The 18,291-nt window shown below is 36.2% G+C and overlaps 1 protein-coding gene across 1 annotated transcript in view; it reads left to right on the forward strand.

Annotated features, from left to right (window-relative positions):
- Positions 1 to 18,291, forward strand: part of PTPRD (protein tyrosine phosphatase receptor type D) — a 339,897-nt gene that overhangs the window by 121,396 nt on the left and 200,210 nt on the right. The window contains exons 3-4 of the mRNA XM_025894895.2: positions 2,559 to 2,704; positions 5,314 to 5,455. Coding sequence (XP_025750680.1) covers positions 2,559 to 2,704; positions 5,314 to 5,455 — 288 coding nt within the window. The remainder of the gene's footprint in view (positions 1 to 2,558; positions 2,705 to 5,313; positions 5,456 to 18,291) is intronic.

An 18,291-nucleotide genomic window follows, 5' to 3' on the forward strand; every position in this document is an offset into this window, starting at 1 on the left:
AAAATGTAACATCTCAGGCGTGGCCAGCGCGTCGTGTAACATCTTTACCTTGGCAAAATAAACCCTTTCTTATCTCACCCCTAATTAACTGCTCTGGAGATTTTTTCAGCATCAAAATTCCACGGCAACATTAGTTAAGAAACAACAGCTTTACTAATTGCTGGTTCAGCAAAAATTAACATAGGACTGGAAAAACATTGTTGTTCAGGTAGCTTGCGCCATGGTAGGTTATCAGCCGTATTTCTGCAACTCCACTGTGTAGATATATCTCTGCAGAAACTAGTAAGCAATTTTTGTAAGGAGTCATAGCAGTTATAGTCCTTTACCAAGTTTGACCCAGTTCTACATGAAAAAAGTGTCAGAAAACTATTTGTACCTCTAACAGGAATTGTTTGGTGGAAAATTTTTAGTTTCACTTATTACTGTTTGCACTGTTTGCTGCCTGTGAGCTACTATACATAGTTACTGTGTACTGTTGGACTTGAAGTGTTTCTCTTTCACTGGTTTGAGTTCTAACACTGAATTCAAAAAATGTCAAAAATAAAAAAATAAAACGAAAATGGCAGCACATCATTTTTCACTTGGTGGCACACAGTCACAACTTGTGCCTCACAATATCAATATATCAGATTCAGTCATGTCTCTTTACATATCAGAGTGTTGATTTAGTACACACGTAGAGAGGGATTCAAAGATAGCAGTTTTGGTGAAACACAGATGCTCTTCATCTGAACACGTTTCTGTCTTTTCTGTGGTCCAAGCACAAAACCTGTTACTAGGGGAAGTATTTGTATTGCTCTAAGTGTGTTTTATTTGATATGATTTTGGTAATTTTTGACATCAGAGAAATTCTTTCATAATTTTTCCATGGCAGTAATGTCACACTATTTTGCTGTGCTCAGATTTGCTCTTGCATTTGGATTTAGGTACATTTTCACTAGGAAAATTAGAAGAGCAGATAGTTCAAGGACCCTTGAGCATTCTGAAAACTTGAGAAATAACATATTTTCCTAACATTTCTCTGCAAAAAAAAACAACAACAACAACAACAACAACAACAACAAAAAAAAAAACAAAAAACAAAAAACAAAAAACAAAAAACACAAAAACCTGCAGATTTTCAGGAACATTATAGTTTTACTGCATTTTTCAAAGATACCTTTTCTACATTCGGAGTAGGTTAAAAAAACTCATTTATTTTGTAAACCTATTACAATCTGCATTCTCTCATATTGAATGCAGCAACATAACATCAACCTACTGATTTTGTTTTATAGTAACAACCACATCATATTTTCTTGGCATGTTAAATTATTTCAGGATTTCTTACAATGTTGCATACATGCATAATTGCAATCTGCTGGATTTCTGTCATTAAAATAAACATGCTGGAAAATGTTGCCTGTGGAAAAACCAATTTAGCAGAGTAAGGGATTAGACATCAGAACTGAAGGGCAGCAACTTAGAAATGAAAACTAGCACAGTAGAGGTACATACCTATACCTAAGAGAGCAAAGTGAAGAAAAGGGAAGAGGCGGTAAACATAAAGGAGCTGACTGCTGATACTTGAAGATGAGAGCAAAAATGAATAGCAACAGCTGCTACAGAGCAACTGCTACTGAGAAAGATTATATAGCAAAGACTTGGGGGGTTTATCATTTATTGTCCCTAAGTTCTCACTTCCTATAATTTAAATCAGCATCTGAAAGTGTATTAGATTTTGAAAAATTACTCAGCTAAGAAGAAGAATGGTTTAAATATTTACAGGAATTCTTCAACATTTTTGTTATCTGGTTAGCTGTACTCTTACAGATTTTGATACTACATCTTTAGAAGTCATGTCTAAGTTTAAAAGCTTTGTCTCAACACAAGACCGATAAAATAATTTTAATTATGTTGTAACAGAAATAAAAAGAAAGCGAATAATTAATTAAAATGTCTTTTTATACCTTTAGAATGATTTCTCTCTACTGTTGTCGCAATAGTTAGATCTTTCTTTAGTTCTTTCTGACAGAGTAGAATTCGGAAGTGAGCAGAAGCTATACGTGAAACTGTGCCCATGCATAAATCTCTCCTGTGCTACAGTCCTTTCTCCGTGGACTCCTAATACATAGTAATTTACCTCCACTACTGAAAACTTACAAATGCTTTCTCCTAAATGTCACTGATTTTAATGTCTTAAAGGTGAGAATTCTGTTTTCATGACATCCTGGGATCATAATATCAAGTAGCGAATCATAATATTCCAGTTGATTGATGAGCTCATTTTGCAATAGAAGTCAAATTGGATTTTTTATTTATAACTGTGATAAAATATAATGCGTGATCTTGCTATTCTGATTCCATCAGATTTCTGTTTTAATATAAATTTCACTAGTAAAATCTGTAAGTACTTTCCTGACCTTTTAGGGTTTTTTTAGTGCTTTCTCTTGCAGGTGAATGCTATCACTGGAGAAACAAAGCATTCCTTCTTTTTAAATTTTTAAATCTTGATATGGCTTATGTTTTTTTATGTTTACTGTTAAGATTAATTTGATTAATGTTTTTGGTTGTTTCAGCACCACCAAAGTTTACAAGAACTCCCGTTGACCAGACAGGGGTTTCAGGAGGAGTCGCCTCTTTCATCTGCCAAGCCACAGGAGATCCAAGACCTAAAATTGTCTGGAACAAAAAGGGAAAGAAAGTCAGCAATCAGAGATTTGAGGTATTAGGTCCATTGTTCTGTTCCTCTGAAAAATATTTTATTCCAACCTCACTTCTAATCCCACTATGTGTGCTTTATTATCAGTGATTTAGCAAAATAGGAATGAATATCAGGGGTAATTTGGTGGGAGCAGTCTGATGAAATTTTTGTTTTCCAAACTAGTTACGCATAGCACCATTAAAGAGTAAACTGCTACTGCTGTTTTCTAAACTAACACAATCTCACTGAGGAGCTTTGAGGTGCCTCTGTTCAGTTTGCTATCTCGTGAAGGAGATGGTGGGGAAATTACTTGAGCAGTGATTGCTGTATCCAAAGAGCAAGTCACCTCCTTTTGTGACAGAGTGCATCGAGCAGGCCTAGGCTGCTGCCAGTTCTGCTGCCACCATTCCTTACCACTGTTGCAGAAAGAGATGAAAGGGGCATTGTGGTTCCTGCTGCTGAAGAGGAAATGTAAAACTTGCTTCCTTTTGATTCTTTTCTTAACAGTAAATTAGAAAAAAGCCATAGAGAAAGCTATTTGTCTCCACAACATTCAATTAAAGGAAACAGTAAAAGTAATCTGTTCAAAGGATTCTGATTTTTTTGGGGGAAATAAAAAAATAAATATTATTCCCTCTTGTAGTGGCAGGAATAATTACTATCAAATGCAGATTAATCTTTAACATGAAGAAAAAACACAGAAAATGGGGGTAACCTTCAGAATAGATACCAAAACTGGCACTAAGAGTGTATAATTTTCACTATGTCTCTTCACTGTTTTCAATGTTAAATAACAGACTTCTGTTGTCTTAAAAATGACTGTTTGGAAGATTAGTAATCATATATAAAACAGATGTGATATGCATCTTATAAGCAAATGACCTAATATATTAGAAGCTGACTTAATATTGAAGTCCTCTGTGTTAATTTTTAGTAGTATTTGTGAAGATCACTTGTCCTGGCTTTCAGGTTAGATTTATTTAGAAGAATTGCATTTATTGTATAAAATAAATTTATTTTATTAAATTTTTGATCAAAAAAATATCTAAAGGCATTTGATTTTGTTCATTAGCCAATACGATTATTTGCTTGTGTATTTACTACAACATGAAAAATAAAATCATGATCTTACCTCCTAGTGCCAAGGACTGTTTGCACTTTGCAGAGCATATGCAGAGCTGTAATTGGCTAGAGAGATTAACACAGGAATTTTATTATAAATTCTGCGCAATTTATCCTCTTCTGTTCACAGAACTTTCACTCAAAGTGAATTCTAAACAGAGAAAGATTGGGCATGCATATGTTTACTGTGTTTTATTTTGCATTATGTCGTGGTTTATTCACTTAATATATTTTTTTCCCAGTATGTATATAACTGTTTTTAGGGAGAATAAGCAAAAATAAAGTAGTTTTATTTCCATAAAAATGTTTGAATGTAACTATTAAAAAGACCTTAAAATATTTTAAAAACGCCTCTAGTGGACTGCTGAATGAGCTGTGTAGCCAAGTATGATGGAATGTATTTCAAAAAAATAGATGTTACTTGCCAAGTGTTTTATAATTTTTATTATGACCACTGAGTAGAGCAATTATAAAGTCTGTGGAGCACATCAGTATTTTAAATAGCATTCGTTCCTGTTCAAATTAAGGCCATTATTTCATTACATGGAATCTCTAAATAAGAACAAAACAACAACAGTAGACATGAGATTCATAGAAGACATATGAAACATTTGGAAAACAAGCAACATCTGAGATTATCAGCTGCGTCAATAAGACAATAATTAGTTTGGCTTATTTTCCTCTTCTTTCACATTAATATTTTGTATATTTCTCTGAGTATGATTACTTAATAATAAAAGACATCAAATTGTTTTTCCTGGACACCTGTCTTTATAGAAGCCTAGTAAATACAGCTGGAAAGGACTTCAGTGGGACATCTGAACCATGTGCTTTCCCAGCCATGCTGGGGGTTACTTTTTTTTCATCTTTCAATAAACTTGGGCAGTCTGCTACAGTTTTTCGTGAACCTTTTTATGATTATTTTTCCCACATGTGGAACCTGAACTTTTTTGCTGTTACTTGATGTACGTAGCATTCGGGGAACGAACAGTTTATTTCCTTACTCTTGACTGTGTATTTGAAGACTATTATCATTGAATGTTCTTGGTCACGGACTAATTCTCACAACTTAGTTAGAATAGTGGTGAGAGCTATAAGTTGCTTCTGAGATTAGAATAACAGTAAGACCTTGTGGGTCTTCTCTATTAATCTTTTGCCTTTTATTTATGGTGCAGGTATATACTGTGAATGAACATGATACAGGAGGAGTCTTTTTTTTTTCTTCTTCCTCCAAATTAATTCAAATAATAGGAATTAGAAGAATCTGCTTTAAGTTACTAAGGAGTCTTTCTCAGAGGAACTTAAAAAGGAAAAGAGAAAGTAAAAAAAAGAGTTTAGAAAAAATTGCATAATTTTCCCATCTGGGTGGAATTTGTCCTGGTACATGTATTTGAAAAGCAAACCTGCTTTGGTGACTTGTATACCCACAGACCGCTGTCCATGAGTAGATTAACTGAGGGATAGGTATTTGTAACAACATCTGTGACAGCTTTTGTTTCCTTTTATAGGTAATAGAGTTTGATGATGGATCTGGATCAGTTCTCAGAATACAACCACTACGCACGCCACGGGATGAAGCTATTTATGAATGTGTGGCTTCCAACAGTGTTGGTGAAATAAGTGTGTCCACAAGACTCACTGTTTTACGTGGTAAGATCTTTCTAAGCATGACTAATTTACTTCATTGAGCTCAAAGTACTGTGTTGTTGTAAAAGAGAGGTTTCTCTCCAACGAGGTTAAATACAGTTCTTTTCAAATGGACCTTACTGCAGTTCTGATGCTGTTGATTATAAACTTTTTCACATAGTACTTGAATATCACATTTGTAGCTTTTGACCACAAAAAGGTAATTGGAGATTACAGGGTTTGACAGATTAGAGTGAAGAAAATAAGTAAGAAATAAGTGAAACAGGAGTGCCACACAGAACAAGTTATTATAACAATTACTGCTCAAAAGAAAGTACTTTATGAGTGTATTCGATTTACATTTTAGGGCTGCCCTAGGTAGCTTAGCTTTGTGTGATCAGCATTTACACAGAAATTTGCCCAATTAGCTAACAGTGACCTTGAAAAGTTGCATGAACGGTTTCCAGATGATATTAAGTTGCTGCAAAATTTCTCCCACAAAATACAATCATAAAAAAGCTGAAGGCTTCTTCTACTTAGGATATATATCACCTGAGTTCCTGAGTTGCATTCTTACTTCAATAAGAAGTTTTTGAGAACAGTAAAGGAAAAAATGAATTTTTTTGACTATCATTCAGGAGTGAGGATATTAATGTACTGCTAAGTCTACTGTCTAGATAATACTCACGGGAGGAAATACTAGTGATCAAATGACCTGAACAATTCATTTTGTCACCTGGAGATGAATGGACACTGCATTTGAAGACACTTCATGAAATATCACACTCTATAGTTTGCAGGGCTGCTTTTTTGACTGAAGATTACTGTCTTGTATTTTGATATTATGTAGCATTGCATGGTTAAAAAAATTAACTACTAGGTGTCTTTTTACAGGAATTGAAGATGATTAAAAAGGCTTTAAAGAATTTAGAAGAAAATCTGTGAAATGTGTAATTCAGTAATTTTTTCTTGATCCTCCCATCCCAAGCAATTTAGGGTAACAAGGAGATTTCTCCTGTTTTTCTCTAGAGGTGAATGTTTATTAAAAAACAATTTATAATTTTATTAGCTATTTTTAATCAGTACAGACAGTACTGACATTACTCTTGAAGTCAACTAGCAACACTATGTGCATATATAGCAAATAATAACCCTAAATAATAACCCTAAGTATATATGTATTTTTTTCTTAGAGGTAGTCTGACATAAGCAAACTTTTTCAATATTTAAAGTTCTTATCTCTAATGCCATGATTGTTCCTTATGTTACCTTTTAAAAATTCTTCCCAGTCTAGCCAATGAAAATGGGAAGATTGATAGATTGATATTTTTAACAGCACCATGGACTTGTTCTTAACTTCCCAAGATAAGGTTTTCCCTTTATTAACTGATAGGAACACTTTTTATGTACAGCTTCCACATTGTTGAAAATGAACATAAAAAGACATTTTTTTATATTCTATTAGAAGTTTTGCAAATTAAAGAGAGATGGGGAAAGCAAGGGAGGGAAGCAAAAAACAGCATGAAAATTCAGGTGGAAATAGTACTCTTTATCTTCGTAGTTTCTTGAAATGCATTTATAAGACTCTCTGATCATGAAATGGGCATGTATTTTTTGAAAGATACTGTTCTAAACCAAAATTATCATTTTGGGTTTTGTAGAGAAGCAACAGCCCTCATCTCTCTGCCTAGCACCATAGCAGTTGAAAAAGGCAGAGGAGGTGTCTAAGTGTCCAAACTGACTGAATGTGGTCCATTTCTTTTCTAGTCCCATTGATTATTTAATCAATTTCTTGTAAGGCATATGTAGCTTTGCTGCCTATTTTTTGCTCCATAGTAAGAGCAGTAATAGTAGCTCAGTGTTACTTCAGACAACACTAGCATCAGATACTGTTTTAAAGTGATACACATGGACATGCAAGAACAAAGCATATATACTATTAGTTGTAAAATTACAATTTAAGTAAATTTCAATTTCAGTTAAAACCCAATGATATATAAAAATTGAGCATTGTCTCCAACCATATATATGGCTTTTGCAACTGCTGGAATACATTTGGCCCCAGGAACAGATTTATGGATATAATCTGAAACTGGCAACGTATGAGAACTCATGAACATGTTGCGACTGTGATTTATATAAAGGGGTAATATCAGAGAAAGCAAGAAGCATGCAGAGTAACAGGGCATTATAAGGAAAATTTGGCAGTGTTCAAATTTTGAATGGCTATAAGTACAATGGCATGCTGTATTGCTTTCCAAGACACAGGATAGTTCAGTGCTAAGAGCATTAGTCTGGAAGATTATTATTGCAAAACTCTTATTTTGCAAACTTACTTTCACCTTGTACAGTCTGCAACAGTGGCATTGTGGAAAACACTCCATCTAGTTATGTCTTTACGGGAAAGAGTTCCTCTGTACCTCACGTAGGTGCTGTATATACCATAGATGTGAACAGGAATTAACAGCTTTAATCAAATGCAAAACAGAGTAGAGTGAGTTAGATCTGTGGTATGCTTAGGCCTACTCATCCCTTGGGAGTGTATGTGACTGGATTGCAAAAGATGCACATATAACTTTCATACGTTCTTTGAATCTTTCTGCAATGGTTCTGTCACAGACCCAACTTAGCATTTTTGCCTCTTGCAACATGGCATCTAGAGAAGGAAGTCAGTTTACTCACAGTTCAACACAAAGTATTGCAGCTCTTAATATGGAAGATCAGCGGAAGGTCCTGGTAATTCCAGGAGCAGAAGTGTCTGTCTGTATTCATTTTGTGTGCTTATTTCACAAAATCCAGCTTAACTGCCTCAAATAATTTCTTCAGCACAGAACAGCAACATTTTTGCAGATGTGTCCATATCTTTACAGCCAAACTTGGTAGGTTTTCTATCTGTGACATTGTTTAATACACTACAGATACTACTATATTTTTTTAGGTTCCTACACTATGACCAGTTTTTAGTAAATGAGTCTCAAAGAACTATGAATATAAATAAATTTTTTAGCTTCTAGCTGTTAAAAGTTCACAGTGTGAGGAGGAAAAGAGCAGGAAAGGCATCTACAACATGATAACATTTCAAGGCTTTACCAGAGACAAAATGTTGGACCCTTTTTTCTGTTACTAGAGTAAATCAAGAAACCTTCCAGGCTAAACTTTCACTTGTTAGGATGAATATTGTGAGAGTCTAGACCAAGAATGAATGTCTAACTGGAAACTGCTTTTGATTTTCTGTATATAAAGGACTGGCTCCTTTCCAGACAGATTCACCCATAAGAAAATGTTGAATTTGAAGGAAAACAAGGCTTGAAAGGAGAAGTCTGGAAGTCACCTTCCAGACAAGAGGAATCCATGCTATTTATTTTGGAGATCTTTGTTTTGAATGTTTTTGCTGAGAACCATATGAGTGAAACAGTGCTTTGATTCCCTTATTAATAATCTTTAGTGTTCAATACACATGCCTTTGTGGCCAAGAAGGCCAGTGGTATCCTGAGATGCATTAGAAAGAGCATTGCCAGGAGGTTGAGGGGGATGACCCTGCCCCTCTATTCAGCACTGGTGAGGCCACTTCTGGAGTGCTGTGACACAGACCTGGACACAGCCTCAGTACAAGGGGGATATAGAGCTCTTGGAGCAAGTCCAGTGAAGGACTACAAAGATGATTAGGGGACTGAAGCATCTTTTTTAGGAGGAAGAGACTGAGGGAGGTGGGCATGTTCAACCTGGAAAGGAGGTGACTATGAGGGGTACTTGTCAATGTCTGTAAGTATCTGAAGGGAGGTTGCCAAGAGGATGGAGCGAAGTTCTTCTTGGTGGTGCTGAGCAATACAGCAAGAGGCAACGAGCAGGCACTCGGGCACAGGAAGTTCTACCTGAATATAAGGAAGAACTTCTTTACTGTGTGGGTGACTGAGCAGTGGAACAGGTTGCCCAGAAAGGTTGTGTAGTCTCCCTCACTGGAGATACTCAAGAACAATCTGGACACAATCCTGTGCAGTGTGCCCTAGGATGGCCTTCCTTGGGCAGAGAGGTTGGATCAGATAACCCACTGGTGGGCCCTTCCAACCTGACCCATTCTGTGCTCTGTGAAAAGGCAATAAAAGCCAATAAAGTGTATGATCTTCCCATGCTCTGTGGATATCAGAAATGGAATAGCTTTCCCTTTATTGTCCATTTGTTTCATGGTAAAGGCACCTGACTGTTTTTAGATCTTGCAAGTGGTGGCTATAGAATTATTTGCAAACTGAGTGCCCTGTTATAGTCTATAACAGGCAGTTACAGAATGGCATGCAGATTTCTTGGAATGGCTTGCAAAGTAGTATGGAATTAAAAATATTTATCTGTAATGTTAAAAACTAGTTTGAAATATGGAACCACTATGTATCTTTCCTGGTTATAGAACAAGGATTCTGTTATCATATACAAGTCTATAAATTGTTCAGGAAGGCAGAAATGAGGTGCTTCCTTCTAACAGAGAAATCAGCAACAATTCCATTCAGTTAATTTTAAGGAATCCCACTTTTCGGTTTTAAAAAGATTTTTTTTATTATTCCTTTATAAAGTTCTGCCAAGACTGTGAGTACTTCAAGAAGCTTTAGCTTCAAGTGCTGCTAAGGTATATGATTGCAGCACAGAAGAGTAAAGATATTAAGCAAGGATATAGAGCAGAAGACTGAAGCATATTTTAGTGTTGCTCCTGTTTGCTTTGTTTTCCTTGCTGTATGGGAAGTAGAAAGAGAGACTACAACTTGAATAGAAGGCAGTTTGTTTTTCTCGACCCACAATTTTCTGTTATTGTCGTTGATCATACTGTACATTAAAAAATATTGACATATAGCATTTATTATTTACCTCAGGCATTATGTAAGCATGAAAGAAGTAAAGTAAAATTTCTGTAAGAAGTGCCTAGGTTAGTTACTCCTTTTTCTGTTTTTAGAAACTGATTGATTCAATGTCAAACAGTCATTGCTGCATAAAATGAAATAAAACCCCAAAATATTTACTGAACAGTGTATCCTTGTTCATTGATACATACAGATATTGAGATAATTGTGAGAGATTATTTTTATTAGACTCTCAGAAATGCAGAACATTTGCACACTGTTAAAACAAAACAAAAACAAAAGCAAAAACAAAACAAAAAAAAACCCTCAGAACAACTGAAAAACAGAGATGATAAATCCAAGGTGCTACAGTTTTTGTTTCTGCTGCTAGCAATACATTCAATGAGAAAAGAAGCTCGTTTCTGTATTTTCAGTGCACCCAGTAGTACCGAAATGAGAAGGAACTATTTTGAAGTAATCTGTCATCTGGGACAGCTATCTTTGAGGGCATAGAAATTAGACAAATGGAGTGGCATGGCTATAATGTTGGAAAATGTGCTGTGGGATGTCTCTCATTTCTAGACAAATGGGAGCTGCACAGTAGGAGAAATTTGCCACGTTCCAGCTGGAGCTGTATAAACGATGTACACCAGTGTTTATCTGAAACCACTATATAGTCACAGTGATTATTGCCAGGGGGCTGCTAGTAGGACAGGCTTTTGAAAGCGGAATGAAGAGAAATAACAAAACCAAGAAAATACCTGTTCATGAGCTTAATACACTGGAAAGACATTTATCTCACACATATATTGCATGATAAGGCTTTTTAAGAGCCAAAAGAGTATCATTCCCCAAAACTTCCTGAACGTTCAGTGATCATGCTATATGTAGCACCTTGTGACCAGAATTAGCATGTTTATTACAGTCCTATTTTTATTAAGCCTCTTTTTGAAGAGGAATACTGTCATTCCTGCTGTGAAAATAGTACTTTACAGTTCATATTGTAAAGCCTCTCCTGGGTAGCTGTGCAAGGAGGATTAAGGAGGGAAACACAGCTGCTTGACAGTCACATAAAAGGATTTTGTGAAATAGTGAAACAAAAGGAGAGGTAGCCAATACAACTCAAGCTCAAAAAAAACCCCTTACAGGCAGTTGTAGAATGGCATGCAGATTTCTTGGAATGGCTTACGAAGTAGTATGGAATTAGAAATATTTATCTGTAATGTTATAAACTATTTTGAAATATTTTCTTTGGGTATGTAAATGTTATTTTGGGCAAATAAAACATTAACCTTCCACGCGGTATAGGTTGAAATACTTCATGAATTACTGATCTTTATAAAGATGATGTGGCAACATTTAACCAGCAGCCAGAAGAGGATACAAAAGAATAATGAAATACATTGCTCATATTCCATGGCTAACTTCGAAGTTAACTGTGTGTTTTAAGTTCTTTTTTAGTGCAGGTGTATTCATAGTTTAGAAAATGCTGCACTCTATAAATTTCATAATAATCAGTAACAGGGTCTGTTACTGTAAACACATGATTCAGGGTATTTAGTTCAGCTTTTAGGTTATTCACTTGAGCATATTGATTTGACGGTTATCTATTGTTGACTTTTGTGTAGTTCTTTAAAACCATGTAATAATTTAAAATAAATAAAAATGACTGAATAACTACTGTAAGTATTATAAGACATTTCTGGCAATACCCCAGCTGTTGTTTTTTATGGTTAATACTTCTTTAATATTTCTGCTTATGGCCCTGGTGCAAAGTTTATCAAATACATTTTTCTCAATCACTAAATGTTTTGGTTCCTTTTTTTTTGCTTAGTTTGAAATGAACAAATTTTCCCTCCTCTTGCACACCATTGTGTTATAAAGAACCTACTACAGTCATGAATTTAAAGCTATTCATTAGAAAGCTGCTTCCAAAAAGTAGAGCAGTCACTTCAGAAAATGAATGAAACAGCAATCCCTGATTTCTTGATTGTCAGTGTAAATTCCATGAGTCAAAAATTTCAGAGATTAATTACTTTGGAAAATCCAGAGTAGGCTGCTCAATTTGTAAGACCTTTAAAGATGTCTTAAGACATCAAATTTTTTTGAGAAATCTGTCCTAACTTTATTCCCTGCAATTTTTTTACTCATGAAATTTAATTCAACCCTTTGTCATCCCACATATTTCTTTTAACATGATTGATTATTCTGTTGTCATCATCATGGCTAGGCTTCGCAAACGAAGATTTGGGAGAGGCTCTATCCACATTTGTTACAGGCACACTGGTGGCTAATGAGGCCAATACGAGATAGACATATCCAATTGCAAAAGGCACAGCAGAAAGACTCCTTAGCTGGTATATTCTGCAAGACACGGTTCTTTCTGCGTTGTCTTTTCTCCTCGAGAGTGATCCTGCGTGTGTTCTCAAAGGAGACAGCTGCGTTATAGATGGTGTGTCTCCAGACCTCCTGATTGGAGGCCAGAGTAGACCAGTTATGGTGATCAATATGGCCAAGGCTGAGATGTTGTTTCAGGGAGTCCTTGTATCTTTTCTTCGGGGCTCCTCTCTTGCGGCAGCCGTTCACTATAGAGCAGGATCTTAGGGAGGCGATGGCCCGTCGTCCTTGAGACGTGTCCTGCCCATCGCAGCTGTGTTCTCAGCAGCATGGCTTCTATACTTGTGACTGCTGCCTGTTCTAGAACAGATGTATTGGTCACATAATCTGACCAGTGGATGTTTAGGATTGTACGGAGGCAGCGTTGATGGAGGTGTTCTAGGAGACGCAGGTGGTGGTGGTAGATGACCCATGATTCGGAACCATATAAGAGAGTAGACAGCACTGTGGCTCTGTAAACACTGATTTTTGTGCTTTTCTTCAAGTGTTTATTATGCCATACTCTTTTATGGAGTTTTCCAAAAGCTCTATATGCCTTTGCTAACCTGTTGTCTATCTCTCCATCAATCTTACCATCCGAGGAGATGAGGCTACCTAGGTAATTAAACTTCTGAACTGATCTGAGCTCTGATTTGCCGATGGTGATATGAGAATGATGGAAGACTTCCTGAGGTGCAGGTTGATGGAGAACTTCTGTCTTCTTTAAGCTGACTTCCAGCCCAAAGAGCTCAGCAGCCTCAGCAAAGCAGGATGTTAAACACTGCAGAGCTGCTTCTGTGTGGGTAACAAGGGCAGCGTCATCAGCTTAAAGCAGCTCCTGGACAAGATGGTTTAAGGTCTTACTGTGGGCTTAGGTTGAAAAGGCTTCAACCTTTAAGTTGCCTTAGGTTGGAAAGGCTTCCATCAGTATGGTATCGAATGTAGATACCGTCCTGATCATCGAGGTCTGCTGTGGCCCTTTGGAGCATCATGCTGAAAAAGATTGTGAATAGAGTTGGTGCAAGAACACAGCCTTGTTTCACGCCATTCTTTATCAGAAAGGGCTCAGAAAGTGTGTTGCCATATCTGACTTGGCTGTGTTGATCCTCGTTTTAAGGAACTTGGGGGGGCATGCTAAACGTTCCCAAATCTGCTATAGGCGTTTTCTGCTCACAGTATCAAAAGCCTTGGTGAGATCAACAAAGGTTACATAGAGACCTTTATTCTGTTTCTTACACTTCTCTTGCAGTTGTCTGAGAACAAATACCATGTCTGTGGTACTCCTGTTGGCTCTGAAACCACATTGGCTTTCAGATAGAATTCCTTCAGCTATAGTGGGTATTAATCTGTTCAAAAGTATTCTTGCCAGGATTTTGCCAACAATGGAGAGCAGAGTAATACCACGGTAATTTGAACAGTCTGATTTAACTCCTTTCTTCTTATACAAATTTGATTATTCTATTGTATTTGCTCAATGAACATACATGGATAAAGTTTTCCTGCTGCCAGCTAGTAATAACACCTATCATGTTTTTGTAAAAGTTTATTTTTCTTCCTTCTAGTTCTCAATGATTTTCACATCACTGAGTTTTGTCCAGCCAAATTTCTGGTTTACATAAAATGCTATAAAACTATCCACTTCAATTTCACTTACTTGTGCATGGGGTCAGTTTTATTTTTTGAAATATTGGCAGCAGTTGAAAATTATTTGTGCTGCACATTTATAGGACAGTACAGGTAGTCCTAAGGGATAAACACTGGCTTAAAATCAGTAAGCTGGCTAGACTATATCATATTTGTACTTCTTATATATATCTGTGAAACAAAGTAAACTTATGAATGCTAGCTAGTTCATAGATAGATGTCTGACAGTTGTGACCTAAGAAGAGGAATTGAAATAATGCTGGACAAAAGCAGAGCAGCTCTGTTTAGCTTGGAAGAATTCTTTACTGACAGTTTTGGCTAAGAATGTACACCTGTTAAATACTTTCAAACAACAGTTAAGTGACTAATTTTAGCATGGCTCCTTCTTGGGTGTTCCCATTTACTATCTAATATATCTAACTGCATATAAAGTTATAGTCATTTTCTTAACAAGAGTGAATATATGCTATCCACTTGGAAAATGTGAACTGAGCCACGCTGAGCAGATCAATTTTAAAACACATTTGTTTTATACTTTTTTCCCACTCGTTGATGCCTGTGATGATTCAATCCTTTTTCCCAAACCATCATCCCCAGATCATCAGAAATCTGTCAGAAGCAGGTGATAATGAAAAAGGTAATAGTAGGGTGATGAGGAATACTTCTCCTGCCAGTCTGTCCTTGTGGAATGACTATCAGGTGATGTAAGCACAGAACTAAAACATGAAATTTCCTAATGCTGAAGAAGCATGATCTGCTGTATAAAATAAGCAACCATTTTGATATAGTTCTTCAAAGGCCCAGAGAGAAGCAGCATATAGATGTGATATTACAAATTATGAGAAATGGTAGAGCATTAACTATGCGTAAAACTGCAAAATATTCTGAATAAGGATGGTGGGGGGATTATACTTTTGTGCTGTCATTTTGATATTTTGCAATGCTATGTGTATATACATATAAAAACTGACTACTTCCAGTTTCTGCCTGGATGTAATATAGTTCAATTTAAATAAAACTGTCATTCAGAGTTGCATTGTGGGTTTTTTTTTTATCGATTTGTAAAATGGCAGGCCATTTGTCTATTTTAATTGATTAAAAAATAAAGTGCAAAATATTTCTACTTACACCAAGAATTTTTAGAAGGCAATCACTTTTCCTGGGTTTAGTTGTTATTCATGAATGTAAGGCCCTTGGCCTTGTATAGAGTCCTGTTGGTTCAGTATCAAGTTTTAAGATTGTGTAAGTTTTCAGTGTTAAATGGCTTAAACCCGCTGTCTCAAGTGAAACCAATGAAATAGTGAAAGTGAAAGCCAGTGCAGTTAATCACATGCTGTATTTCCTGTTTTATTATAACCCATGGGCCTTAATTTGGGATGCATTTTATATATCTGTATGTCCACTCACTTTACAAATTCTTATGATATTAAATAGCAATGCAGTTGTCAGCGTTGCAAAATATAAAAATAAAATTGACAGCAGAATTCTGGGGATTTTTTTCGTGTTGTTATTTCATATTGATTAAAAAAAATAATGCAATTCTAGACATTTTCTCTTCGAGGAGATGATATCATGATGAATTGCTCAACCCCTGACAGTGTCAGCATATCTGTAAGGAACCCAGTGGTATTAGCAGTTTGATAGTTTCAATTTAATTGTTATCACAGCAGATCCTCACATGAGGTGATCTATTATAGCATAATAAAACCAAGGCATTTACTAGAAAATACATATGTTCATATAGTAGGTCTGTTTTCAGCTTTCCAGGTTAGCAATTTCTGTGAATGCTCATGTCTTATCAGCTGTACCATTAGGATGACACAAATGTTTGCAGAAGTGTAGGTTGTATTAGACACTAGTGTACTGAGGTGACAGTAAAATTAAATCCATTTTAATGTAATTAGCACTAATCTTCAAATACAGAAAAAGCCTAGTAAGAATACTTTTTCATATATATCTGAAAAAGTAATACAGAAATAGAGAAGGCATATGTAGTACTTCAACTTGCTTAGCCTGGCAATAGGTCAGAAAATAGTATTTATTACTGTGATTTTTAAGTTTTCAAAGATATGACATAGGAAGCAAAGTAAGTTTACAAAAGTATTCAAAATATTTTTGGCAAACATATGAACATTAAAAGGAAGAAGTTGTTCAATGGATCTTTTCAAAGAAAAATACGTTTTTTATTAGAGCTAGTAATAAGCCAATTCTGAAGCAGTGACTTTCAACTGATGCCACAAAACAAAGGATGTTTCATTGCGTTACTGTGGTGGAAGGTTGAAAGAATTGTGATTTGAGTGGCTCTATGGGAGAGAGAAACTTATGAATGCTGTAAGGCTTAGACAGGATATAAAATTCTGTTATGTATAAATTCAGCAAGCATTTTCAGTGCTTACTGTAAACTGATGTGAAGTTCTACAGCTGAATTACTAGTGTTCTATTTATCTTCATAGCAAGATGCATTAAGGAGCATCTTGCTACTAGTTTAGTAGCAAATGACATTTCTTTGTCTTCAGTTAAAAATGTATAAATCATGCAGAATTGTGATTGAAGTCCAACATGATTTAAATTATTCTATTAAAGTTATTTACTGTAAAATTATTACAAAGAATCTACGATGATGTAAGTTGTTACGTAGTAATAGTAGCATATTAGGATTTTTGTTTATATTAAATGTATCTTGTGACCTACATTGTCAGTGCATACTTAATATGACAGCAACAAAACAGAATAATGAGGTAATTCTTCAAGTGGAAACACTTCAATAAGCTTTTCAGTCAAATACAGTCAAATACAGCACTGATTAAAGCCAGGTGTTCCATTAGGACTATCAGTGTACCTGATCTTGGCTTATGACACTCTGGTCCTTTATAAAATTAATGTATTTCAGAGCATATTAACTGAAAATGTGAATTATTGTTATTATTTGAATTATTTTTATTGTCATTACTGCATCACCACTCTCTGTTTTCTACCAAAGGTCTTGGGAATCTGAGGAAGTCCCGCATGACTGAAAACTAGCCACTGTTATTTTAATTTACATTAAAGGTGTGAGGGAAGACCCAGGAAACTACAGATTTGATAGTTCTAACCTCAGTTCCTGGAGAAGATTATACTGGGTACTTCTGAAGGGCATTTTAAGAAAATGCAGTCAGCACTGGTTCACAAAGAGAAAGCCCTCTTTAACTAGTTTGATATCCATCTATGATAAGGTCTCCATCCTAGTGGATGAAATGAAGGCAGTGGGTAGGTTTTTTCTGGATTTTAGTAAGACTTTTGGTACTGTGCCTCACAGCATCCTTCTGGAAAAATTGTTCAGTTGTGGGATGAGTGGCTTCACTGTGCATTGGGTGAAGAACTGGCAGAAGGGCAGAGCTTCAAAGGGGTGTAGTGAATAGGGCTACATCTGACTGGTGAGTGGTCACCAATGGTGTTCCTCAGGATTCAGTTCCAGGGTCAGTTCTGTTCAATATATTTATCAATGATCTGTATACAGGATTTTGTATCAGGAAGTTTGCTGATGATCCAAAACTAGGAGGTGCGGTTGACCCTTTTAGAGGGACCTTGCAGAGCGATCTAGATGGACTGGAGCATTGGAGAAGGATTAATAAAATGAGATTTAAGTCCGAATGCCAAATTCTGCACCTGTGGCACAAGGCTAAACTGGGAGAGGAGTGACTAGTGATCAACCTTTTAGAAAGGGATCTTTGGGGCTGTTGGTTGACATTAGGCTCAATGCGAGTCAGCTCTGGCACACAGGAGGGCAAACTGTATCCTGGGGTGCATCAGACACAGCATCATCAGGCAGTCCAAAGGGGTGATTGTCCTGCTGTATGTAGCAGTGGTGTGGCCTCATCTTGAGCGTTGAATACAGTGCTGGGCCCCACAATTTAAAAAGGATGTGAAGTCCTTGTATGCATCCAAAGCAGGACACAAAGCTGGGGAAGGAACTTGATGTCCTCTGAGGAGTGCCTAAGGATGCTGGGCTTGTCTAGTTTAGCAAAAAGGAGGCTAAGA

The sequence above is a fragment of the Manacus vitellinus genome, unplaced genomic scaffold, assembly GCF_001715985.3.
Source record: "Manacus vitellinus isolate BGI_N305 unplaced genomic scaffold, ASM171598v3 scaffold_18_pilon, whole genome shotgun sequence".
NCBI lineage: Eukaryota > Metazoa > Chordata > Aves > Passeriformes > Pipridae > Manacus > Manacus vitellinus.